Source organism: Typopeltis vanoorti, chromosome 14 (assembly GCF_054136105.1).
Source record: "Typopeltis vanoorti isolate ZY-2024b chromosome 14, IOZ_Tvanoo_1.0, whole genome shotgun sequence".
Taxonomy (NCBI): domain Eukaryota; kingdom Metazoa; phylum Arthropoda; class Arachnida; order Uropygi; family Thelyphonidae; genus Typopeltis; species Typopeltis vanoorti.
The window spans coordinates 74,457,831-74,470,502 of NC_143562.1; the positions used below are offsets into that span (position 1 = coordinate 74,457,831).

The following is a 12,672-nucleotide window of genomic DNA, read 5'->3' on the forward strand; positions in this document are numbered from 1 at the left end:
GTAGCGCAATCTAACGATAAAGAATTAAGCTTAACTGTATAGTCGGTTTGGTTGAGAACCACAGTAGCATTTCACTTATCTGCTTTGGCGATTACTATTTCTTTGTTTTTCTTCATTTCTTGTAGAACTTTATATTCTTCTTTGGATAGGTTGGTTTTTGGTGGTCTTGCTTTGGTGAGAACACTGGCTACATCCAGTCTGATATTGTTGGAGATGTGGTTTGGAAGGTTGCGGATACCACGTTCTATCTGAATCATTATTTCTTCGGCTGGTATTTTCTTAGGAGTTATGGTGAAATTGTGGCCACATGCCAGTGTGTTAAGTGCCTCAGGCTTCAAAGATTGAAGAAAGGTTTGATTACAGTGTTGAGTGGTAGTTGAGGTTTGGAGGTAGAGTCCTTTTTCAAGTTTTCAAATTCTTTTGCTGCCAAAGCGTATGAGACATCATAGAGAATCATCAAAAGTTGTGGTTCAGCATGGTGGAAAGCTCCTCCTCTAGCTCTCGATTAGCTTTGTTTATATCGGCCAGGAGAATGTGCATAGCAGTAGTTTGTTCTCGTAGTAGGGGCTAAACGATGCTTTAATTTCACACAATTTGGATTACCTTATTATCCCAGCAGCGTTTTAAGAAGGTCAAACGATTTAGTTGTCTCTATCTTCAGCTTTAGTTTGCCATATTGGCTAGCCTTGCATGTGATAGAATCTCCATGGATGATAGTAATTCTTGTAGATAGGCTTATACATTGGTAACACATGACTATTAAATTATCTCAGGAATTTACAACGTATACTGGAATATTAATTAAAAGAAACTTTCTAACAGATAAGCTTAGGTGTTGATGATTATTCATGACTTATTTTTCACGGTATTAACAACACCACAAACACTTTTAACAACAAAGATGTTTTATTAACGCTAATATTTCGCTGATTTTCAAATCAGCATCATCAGAGCACAACACACATGTAAACGCGACAGTGAGTGAGTGAAACAATATAATTGCAAAAGACAAAAGATCTAAAGTCCTATTTTTTCGCCCTCTAACGAAAAAAGCAGTTATCCAGGAGTTTTTCTTAGGATAACCGTCTCCCAAATTTATGGCAAATTAATGCAACCATATTTGTTAAGGTTGGGAGAATTCTTCAAAGCCATTGCTGACTCAAAAAATAATCTTTCAGATCTATAACGACTCCTAAATAGCACATTTGTTTTCCTCCATCTAATCCTGTGTGAAGGAGTGTCCAAAGCGTGGTCTGCCAGTCCCGACTTGCCATAGTAATAGTAGCGAATGTATCTTTCATGTTCTTCCAGGCGGATGTTCACTGATCTTCCTGTTTGCCCATAATAGGCCAAGTCACAGTCACATGGAACTTCATACACTCCTGGGTGTGCTAAAGGGTGAAGTTTATCCTTAAGCAAGCGGATCAGGGTTGCCAGCTTGACATGAGGTTTGAAGGTGGTGCGAAGGCCATCTTTCAACAATACTTTGGCTATCTTTTCCGATGTACCTCTGATATAGGGAATAGAAATGGTCATGTTGTATTCTTGTGTATTAGGGGAGGGCAGAGTAATGGGCCTATGTAGTATTTTATCTATTTTGTAGGGATTGTAGCCATTGGCTAAGAACGTATGGCGCAGGTACTGGGGTTCAGTGATCAGAGCTGTATCGTTAGAACAAATGGCTCTGGCTCTGTGTGTACGTGTTTTTAAAATGCCGTACTGTTGGACTGGATGATGATGTGATTGTTTATGTAGGTATCTTCCTGTGTGTGTAGGCTTTCTGTAAATAGAAAAAGATAGTGATCCATCTGAAAGGCAGGTGACTAATGTGTCAAGAAATGGTAAACAGTTATTTGATTCTTTTTCTACTGTGAAGTGAATTTTGGGATGTTGGCTGTTTATGGTACTGTTATGGGTTCCCCCCCCCGTTAGCAAATTTTTACATGGAACACTTTGAAAACAAAGTACTTACCACAGCTACATACAAGCCACAAGTGTGGTTGCGCTATGTAGATAATGTATTTGCCATCTATGATTAATGGTACTGCTATGGGTCCCCCCCCCGTTAGCAAATTTTTACATGGAACACTTTGAAAACAAAGTACTTACCACAGCTACATACAAGCCACAAGTGTGGTTGCGCTATGTAGATGATGTATTTGCCATCTGGCCCCATGGACAAGACACTTTGGATGCTTTTGTCACCTACCTAAACAGCCAACACCCCAAAATTCACTTCACAGTAGAAAAATAATCAAATAACTGTTTACCATTTCTTGACACATTAGTCACCTGCCTTTCAGATGGATCACTATCTTTTTCTATTTACGGAAAGCCTACACACACAGGAAGATACCTACATAAACAATCACATCATCATCCAGTCCAACAGTACGGCATTTTAAAAACACTTACACACAGAGCCAGAGCCATTTGTTCTAACGATACAGCTCTGATCACTGAACCCCAGTACCTGCGCCATACGTTCTTAGCCAATGGCTACAATCCCTACAAAATAGATAAAATACTACATAGGCCCATTACTCTGCCCTCCCCTAATACACAAGAATACAACATGACCATTTCTATTCCCTATATCAGAGGTACATCGGAAAAGATAGCCAAAGTATTGTTGAAAGATGGCCTTCGCACCACCTTCAAACCTCATGTCAAGCTGGCAACCCTGATCCGCTTGCTTAAGGATAAACTTCATCCTTTAGCACACTCAGGAGTGTATGAAGTTCCATGTGACTGTGACTTGGCCTATTATGGGCAAACAGGAAGATCAGTGAACATCCGCCTGGAAGAACATGAAAGATACATTCGCTACTATTACTATGGCAAGTCGGGACTGGCAGACCACGCTTTGGACACTCCTTCACACAGGATTAGATGGAGGAAAACAAATGTGCTATTTAGGAGTCGTTATAGATCTGAAAGATTATTTTTTGAGTCAGCAATGGCTTTGAAGAATTCTCCCAACCTTAACAAATATGGTTGCATTAATTTGCCAAAAATTTGGGAGACGGTTATCCTAAGAAAAACTCCTGGATAACTGCTTTTTTCGTTAGAGGGCGAAAAAATAAGACTTTAGATCTTTTGTCTTTTGCAATTATATTGTTTCACTCACTCACTGTTGCGTTTACATGTGTGTTGTGCTCTGATGCTGATTTGAAAATCAGCGAAATATTAGCGTTAATAAAACATCTTTGTTGTTAAAAGTGTTTGTGGTGGTGTTAATACCGTGAAAAATAAGTCATGAGTAAAAGAAACTTTAATAAATACTTCCTATATTTCGGCAATATCACATCAAAGATTATACTAAAGATTATATATATATAGATTATACTAAATCCTTCACCGTTCCCTATATCTGGGACACCTCTGAAAAGTTCACCAAAATCTTAAAAAAATATGACCTGACATCTTGTTACAAACCATATAAGAAATTTGCATCCCTTATCTGCTCCACCAAAGACCATCCACTTCCCCTAGACCTACCTGGAATATACCAGGTCCCTTGCAGTGCTGTAAACTGTCCTACTTTGGCCAAACAGGCAGGACAGCAAATGTCAGGATATCAGAACACAAAGACTACATCCGGTTTCACCAATACAGCCACTCTGGGCTTGCTCTGGATACCCACCATAGAATACGTTGGAAGAAAGCCACGTTATTACACCTTAGCAAATTAAATACGAAAGATTGTTCATGGAATCAGACTCAGCTCTATAAAACTTTCCAAACCTCAACAAATTTGGGGGCATGAGACTGCCCCAAATTTGGGAAGCTTGCATCTTGAGAACTTCAGCCCAACAGCCAAGAGAATCCAACATAGCCCTCTAGGGGGGGGGGGGGGGGGCACCTTCAGGACTCTAGGAACAACGTTAGTTTTTTCTCTTCTGCCTCATTTGCTTTTTGTAGTGCATGCATGCACGTGTCATAGTTGTATGTTTGCATGAAGATGGCGATGTGACGTTGCCAAAATATAGGATATATTTATTGAAGTTTTTTTAATTAATATTCCAGTAAACGTTGTAAATTCCTGAAAGAATTTAATATCATTTGTTGCCAACGTATAAGCCTATCTACAAGAATCCCTCTAGTTGTGCTTAAAATTTTCCATGTAGAGGTTTGCTAGAGCTGGTGAGAGGGGTTAACCCATTGCTAGTTCTTCTTTTTGTTCCCAGAGTTTTTCTTGGTAAAGGAAGAACATGTTTTTTATGCAATGTTTGCATAAAAAACATTACCCACTTGGCGAACTCACAACAAAACTAATGAACTTATCAAGAATATACCAAACTAGTCTGAGGAACTAAAAAGGAATTTACAATCAAAACACCTGCTAGTGCCTAGACTATATGGAGTTCCTAAAATTCATTAAAAAGATATAGCACTAAGACTGATAGCAGATGGAAAGGACTCTCCAACCTGAAATCTGGCAAAACACCTTACAAACTTGATTTTATCACATATAGGAAAAACAACCTCGTTCATTAAGAACAGCTCAGACTTCATAGAAAAAGTAAAAGATATACACATAGATCCTTCAGACATATTAGCAAGTTTAGATGTGTCAGCCTTTTCACAAAGATTCCAAGAAATGAAATGGTAAACATCCTGGAGAATCTTTTTCCACCAGACATTGTACAATTCTACAAACATTGCATAAAAAACACATTCTTCCTTTACCAAGACAAACTCTGGGAACAAAAAGAAGGACTAGCAATGGGTTCACCCCTTTGCTCTAGCAAAGGGGTGAACCTCACCAGCTCTAGCAAACCTCCACAAGGAAAATTTTGAAAATAATGCTTTACAAAACTTGCACATAAAACCAAAAATATGGCTCTGCTATGTGGACGATATCTTTATCATTTGACCAGGAACAGCACTAGAATTGACTACATTTAAAGTCTACCTTAATAACTTGCATCCAACCATAAAATTCCCTCTGGAACTAGAAGAAAATAAAAAACTTAGACATCCTTATAGAAATAAATGAAAGAAAAGAACAGGTTATCATTCTCCATCTATAGAAAACCAACAAACACAGGAAGATTTCTTCATGTTACCTTATACCACCACCCCAAGCAAACAATAAGCCTAATAAAAACCTTAAGGGATAAAGCATACAACATTCCCAGTACAGAAGAAAAGCAAAAAGAAGAAATACAATATTTAACACAGATCCTACAACTGAATGGTTACACAACTAAAATAATTAAGAAAATTCCCAACACAGCACCTACAAAAAACTTAAATAAACAAGACTTCAAGAATGCAGTCATCCTTACTTATATCAAGAATGTAGCAGATAAATTAACCAAATTACTCTACAGGTACAACATAAAAGTGACTTTTCTGCCACTAGAAAACATATATAGATCTCTTCATCCTTCAAAACCTCCGCATCACCCAATGAAAAAACCAGGAGTTTATAATATTCATTGTTCCTGTGGCATCCGCTATGTAGGCCAGACAAGGAGATCGGGGGAAATCTGCACGAGCGAACAACAAAAGGATGTACAAGAGAAGAGAGAACATAAATCTGGCTTAGCATATCACACAGCTTCTACCGGTCATGATGTACTCTGAGATAGAACAAACATGTCCTATATTAATAAGAATTGTTTCACAAGAAAATTCAAAGAGGCAGCAAATATGATTAAAATTCCTATGCAATGCAACAAAAACCAAGGTTTCATTTTAAATCAAGTTTGGTCATCGTTGATTAAAACTTTATCCACTTCAGACCTCAAGCAGAGTGAGCGTGACCCACAGAATGCAACAACAAATAGCATTGTCTCAAACTAACAAGCATTAACGGTTGTATAGATCTGTTATTCGATTTTTTAACGAACTTTTTCATCATCATCATCATGAATTCCTGACATGTACCCTCAAGGGGTGTACAGGATATGATAGTACTACACGAAAAATTTACATCATAAAATGGTCGAATATCATCTACTCCTTCTGCCTTTCCACATTTCAATCCTTTGATGGCTTTTGCTACTTCAAGTATGGATATGTATTCCTGACTGTATGCCTGTTGAGTGTTTTTTATCACTGTGCTATCATTGCTTGTTTCATTTAGCAATTTTTTGAAGTAATTACTCCATACTTTCATGTAACCGTTATCATCTCTAACTCCTTTTACAGCACTCTTTCCTCCATTCCTAAGCTTCTTCAACAACCTCCAGAATATTTTGCCACCTTCTTGATATTTATTTTCTATATTCTTGCCAAAGTCCTCCCATGACTTTTGTTTAGCTAGTTTTACACACTGTTTAGCTTTCTTACATTTGTCTCTGTATTCTCTAAGAGCACAAGCTGACTTAATTGCCAGGAACTTTTGATATGCTTTCTTCTTTTCCTTCACTGCCTCTTTAACTTCTTGTGTATACCATGGAGTTCAGATTTTACTATCCTTGCAGACAACCTCACCACATGCCTCCCTAGCTGAATCATTCAGGGTTTTCTTTAAGGTTTGCCACTGAATCTCCAAGGTTTGGTTCTTGTTCTCAAACTCTTTCATTTTTTCTTCAATAATCTTTGTGTATTTAGTCTACAGTTCACATCTGAGAGCTGCTCAACTTTTATTCGCTTTAAAACTTTCTTACATGTTATTCTTTTCAATATGAAATTCAATTTTATCCTGCTCAAGACTAAATAGTGATCACTTCCAATTTCAATTCCTCTATACATTCTGGCATCCTGCACCAGGGAGAAAACATCACTATCAACAATAACATAGTCAATGAGACTTTTCTTATTCCTAGCCTCTTCTCTCCATGTGAATTTGTGCACATTTTTATGTTGGAACTTGGTGTTAGTAATAACCAGTCCATGTCCTGAGCAGAAATTCACCAGGTATTTGCTATTATTATTAGCTTTTGCTCTTTTCTCCAAATTTTCCGAAAATATTTTTGTATGTCTGACAATTATTTCCTACTCTGCTATTTAGATCCCCAACAAGGACCAACTTTTCCTTTTTCATTGTGTCAGTTGCTTTTTCTAAAGCCTCAAAAAATTCCTCCACTTCTACCTTAGTAGAACCTTCTGTGGGACCATAGGCACCAATAAATCTCATTGTCCAGTTCCCCATTCTCATATTTGCCCACATTACTCTACTTGAGATTGCCTGCCATTGAAGAAGATTAGCCTCTTATTTTGTGTTGAATACTATGGCTACCCCTTCTTTTCCTTGATTGTCATTGCCTGAATATAACATTTTGTATTTATTGCTCAGAAAGATCTCACCAGTTTTTGTCTTTTTTGTTTCAGTCACCCTTATTATGTCGATCTGGTACTTATCTAATTCCTCAGCTAGCTCCATTTCTTTGCCATTGAGGCTTCTTATGTTGATAGTACCAATCTTTAACTCTGGTGATGTTGAGTTGGGGTGTGGCGAAAACAACGGGGGCCTTGTTTAACCGGGCGACACCCCAGCCGGCATGAAATTTTGTCATGTTGTACCATCATTTTGTATATTGGTTTATGCTAATAAGAATAGAATTTGGTCGGCTAAATCTAAATTGCCAGCCCATCCTCATTCGTTCAGTATCCAGGTAGATACCCAGCAGAGTGCACCACAAGAAGGTGAGGATTGTACATTAGGTCAGAAGTCCTGGTTGGTTCTCTGCATTTCTTTAAAGGCTATGTGGAGGTCTTCTCTCAGTTATACAGCTTTGATCCCTCACTACGTATTCCTACTTATTTTCATCTAATCAAATAAGTATGAACAGAGTAATAAGTTAGTGTAGTTAACAAACTTTCCTCAAAAAATAAATAAATAATAAATAAAACAAAACAAAACAAAAAAAGTATTACAAAAATAACTCTTAAATAATAATAACTTCCATGCATAAACACAAACATAAATGACATACATTATAGCTTAAAAACATCTGGACCCAATTTACTATTTCAGATAACCTCAACTATAAACTTCACCAACTACTGTTCATGTTGACTCTCTCCAAACTGCTCCAATCTGCCCTGTGCTAAAGAGTGCCAAATCTCATATCCTCTATTTTTGACTTTCTCTGACTTAAGGTTTCCTTATCTCATTCAGTTATATTTATCTCTGCTGTCTTTACTCTGGGGAACTGGAAAATTGCAATTTTCCAAAAATGGCAGAAGCAATAGGAGAAGTCATATTTACATATGAGTTGCCAACAGGTGTACCACCTTATTATTGAATTACTCTGGATTTAGAGAAATATGACCTGTCCTATTGCTTCTGCCTTAGTATCTCCATGTTTGGGTCGCCTCCCACTGATGAGACCTCAATAAAGGTTGAAACTGGTCTTGGTAGTGGCCCTTCCCTTAATGCATACCACTATACATGTCTGCAAGGAGATGTGCTTTGCATTATGGGAGATACTGAGACAAGGAGTGATGAGAGCTTGGTTCACCTTTGCTCGGAGTTGCCTGGTGTTGCACTACCTTACCTCAGTCCTGATGATATTTTCAGGTGCAAACTTTGTTTGCTTACACTTGGATAAAGGATTAAACTAAATTTATTATAGTAAATTGGGTCCAGTTGTCCAGATTTTTCACTTATTGGAAGTGAAAAATAAACTTCCAACACAAGATGTGACTACATTGAGATCGTATGATACTTGAAAATTAATCATGACTAAGGAGAATGGGAATCACATATTTTTGGTAAAGACAGCATACAGTCACTTTAAGTTCAGGTGGTTCACTGAAGCTCTGCACTTTCCTTAACTAAACATTCATATTTAAAGCATCATCAATGAAGAAGTCTAATTTTTAATTATTCAGTATCTGCATTTTGTATGCTACTTAATTTTTACCAAACAGCATGTGCCCTTTTAAAAAAATCCATGTAAATTAATTAACTTATCTTTACTTTTCAGTGCAGAAGGCATTGTATATTGTCATGATGATCTTACTGGTGCTCTTCAGGTAACGCATAAACTTGTATTATCATCAAAGGATTTTCCAGGTAGGGTAGTTCTTTAGTTAATAAGCTTAAACTGTAATGTAAATAATTTGGATAGGCTTAGAACAACAGATTTTATCTTTGGATGATGATTTTGCTTACCATTTCTCATAAATTCCATATTATTATGTAGGTATAAGAAGAGTAAATCTAGATTAAATGGCACATATAATAATATCATAATATTTGCTTTGAAATAAAAATTACAATTATTCAGTATTAAATAATACTGAAATTAATCAGTACAGTCCTATTAATAATTAACTATTAATTATTAATAGGACTATGTTGTGTACTTCATTTGTTTGAAGTTATTTCAAAATTTGAAAGTTTTGTTGTAGCTCTATGAACATGACCACTTTCTGTTGTCATTGAAAAACCAGAAAGACAAAATATTTTAGTAGACTTTTAAAAAAAAAAAAATTACTTAAATTTTGAAGTTTAAATTGGGGACAAGATAAAAATCGAATTTCTCACTTGTGTTGTACTAAAGTATAACAAAAATCTATAAATTAAAGATGCCAAGAAATTTGAAAGTGAAGTAACTTCATAACTGGGGTACTTGTATATAGAGGCTAATGAATTCACATTAATTACATTAGTATTCCATAATGCAACACACACACACATCCTTACAGATATGTATAATGCTATGTGTTATGGGAAGGGCCGCTAACCAGACTGGTTTTGACCTTTGTAAAGGTATCTTCAAAAACTCAGGCGATCCCTCAGATCACCCAACAGTGAGTAACCCAAAGGATCATTTAAATCAGCAGTGGTTCTACTCAGTGACAGGCCCACTCTGCCACAGAGAAGAACCCTCAGTGGTGGCTCTACCTAATGGCAGATTCACCTTACCACCAAGCAGAACCACTGAAGCCAACTTCCCACATCAACAGAGAACCACGTCAGTAGGAGCCAAACTCAGAAGTGATACATGGTATCACTTCTGAAACCATATTTTCATATACAAGTAGTCAAAAGGTGTCACACCTTATTACTAAAATACCCTGGATTAGAGCTAGATGTTGAAAGATTTTTCACTTAGATATGCTATAAATTAAAGATGCCAAGAAATTATATTTTTGGTCATGAAGTTACTTCACATGTAAACTTTGTTTGCTTACACTTGGATAAAGGATGAAACCAAGAATATAATTTCTTGGCATCTTTAATTTATAGTATAACCAAGCGAAAAAAACTTTCGACATATTACAAAAAAACACATACCATTGGTAGAAACATTTAATTACATTTCAAAGGAAATTCAAATAAATTGCTTTGTGTGCTATGAATAATGGTTATCTTTTTTATACATCCAGGTGCAAGAATGCTAGGTCATAAAGTATTAGAATCCAATATATACATGCACACACATAATATTTATTAATAATCTTTGTTGAGCTTTTGATTGTGGATAGACTGTCATCAAGATTTAGGTTGATACAATGAAGACATCAGCACTTTCTTTAAAAAGACATTATAATTCATTGATGTTTCTGTATAGCAACTTATCATTCCAAAGGATCCTGGGGCTAGGGTTATTAATATGATGTTCTTCAATGCTTGATTTGTGATTTTTATTCAATTCATTGTAAGACTGGTGTTCAGAAATATGTTTTGCAATTGAACAGCCAGTTTGTACAAAAAAAGTTGCAGTTACTAAGAATGTGATAGATTCAACATAGCAACAAGGAATACTTGGTGCACTTGGTCTTTTGGAGAAGGTAAATGCAGACTGATTTAAGTTTTTATGATTGAAAGATGTTTATTTGGTGAATATAGCAACCAGAAAAATAGGAAGACCAAGATATAGATGGATCGATACAGTAAAAAAGTGTCTTAGAAGACAGAATTATAAGATCTGATAATGTTGGAGTCTTGACAGATAACAGATTGATTTGGAAGAAAATTGTTGAAAGGAAGTTAGTAATGATGTAAGTTCTTCATGTAGTACTATGATAATATTCTGTACACCCCTTGAGGGTACACATCAGGAATTTGATGATGATGAGAAATTAGGTTTGCAGTAGCTCAGTCAGTATAGACAAAGCCCTTTGGTCGGAAAGACCTGGGTTCAATTCCCGTCAGTGACTTGAAGAACCTTTATCTGGTCTCTTTCGACTAAAGGTGAGTTAGCTGGTCTCATACAGAGGTAGGAGATTTTTTCACCTGGAAACTCGAGTTTTTCGTCCCCTAAAACAGACAAAACCGGCCCCATGAACACACATGGATTACAGTCATGAATACATCCCAGCCATATGCCGGTCTCGAGCCCGGATAAAATTGAGGGGGGTGGGGAATGGTGAACTACTCTGTAAAAATCTCACCAGGAATACTTTGTGGACAATGCCTACAAAGTCACCTACTGTCGGAAATGACTGAAAGAGAAAACCAGGCAGGCATACAGAAAGTAATGATAGACCATCTATTTGCTGTTTAACAAGAACATCTAGAAAAGAAAAAAGTACTAGTTGATTAGTTTTTTATAGGGCAAATTTGATTCTTGGGATATGAGCTTGCGTATTCAGGATATTTTACTTGGAATGGCAAATCGAGGAACTGCTGTGGGTTCTTAGTTATCTTTATCTTCTAGAACATTAGAAGAAGAAAAAATACCCTAAATCCCAGATCCTATCTCATAATTCACTATATCAACAAATTTTTGCACTTGCAAAACAACAGAGCAAAATTAGATATCTTTATCAGACAGTTAATGATTTTCATCCTAGAAAAAGAATCAAATGGTACTTTACTTTTTATCTTGTTAAACAAAAAAGTAGATGGCTCCTTCACAACTTGTGTATGCTGCGAACCTTATTTTTCTGCCTACTATATTCATCAAACATCACCTCCTACCATACTGGAATCTAATGCCTCCTGTAGTTTTTTGACAAAAAAGATATCAGAAAACCATTAAGTAACTTTGATATTAAAGTCTTCTCATCCTGATGGGATCTTTCCAGTTGTTCTCAAACATTGTGCTCCAGAACTAATACCCATTCTGCATTGTCTTTATAATTTATTATACAGGATGGTGTTAGAGGAGGCGTTCAGAACCCTGTAGCAAAAAATGTATTGCACGAAATTCAACCAAACTTCATGTAAGTACACTCTGGAACATGGATTTTGATTTTCAAGAAAAAACAACAAAAAAGTACAAAATTCTGCCACCACCACCAGACAATTGGTGCTAGAATCACAGTGATATTTGCATAATCTCACTGTTTCTACTGATGTGTTGGTGGATATAAGGAAGACCGAAACTGATTCGTGTTATTCTAAGACCGAAGTGCTGTGGATCTCACCTTACTGGAACGTGTGTTGCTAGTCAAGCTTTAGCAGTTGAGGCCAGGACAAGAGCACAAAAGAATTATTCCTCAACAAGTTGAGGAATATTCCATTTGTGGTATTGCCCTATCACTGCTGCTGGGCAAGGGTGCAGCAGCAGTGATTGGGCAATATCGAGGCAGCTGGACATGCCATACTTAACTGTGTGGAACATCTTGCATCAAATGCTGAGATTTCTTCCCCCTACAAGATCTCCCCTATTCAAGCTTTGCTTCATGGTGATGCAGAAACTCAACTGCAGTTTACCCTTACATTCTTAGCTCAAATGGAGGTGGATGATGCATGGAAGATCTCGTGGAGTGACGAGGCACATTTTTATCTGAATGGTAGCGTTAACTCACACAGTT

General features: G+C 36.7%; 1 protein-coding gene across 1 annotated transcript in view; it reads left to right on the top strand.

Moving 5' to 3' along the window:
• The window catches only part of Rich (Guanine nucleotide exchange factor subunit Rich), a 456,640-nt gene that overhangs the window by 57,932 nt on the left and 386,036 nt on the right, over positions 1-12,672 (top strand). Inside the window, exon 8 of the mRNA XM_090404468.1 lies at positions 8,889-8,977. Coding sequence (XP_090260594.1) covers positions 8,889-8,977 — 89 coding nt within the window. The remainder of the gene's footprint in view (positions 1-8,888; positions 8,978-12,672) is intronic.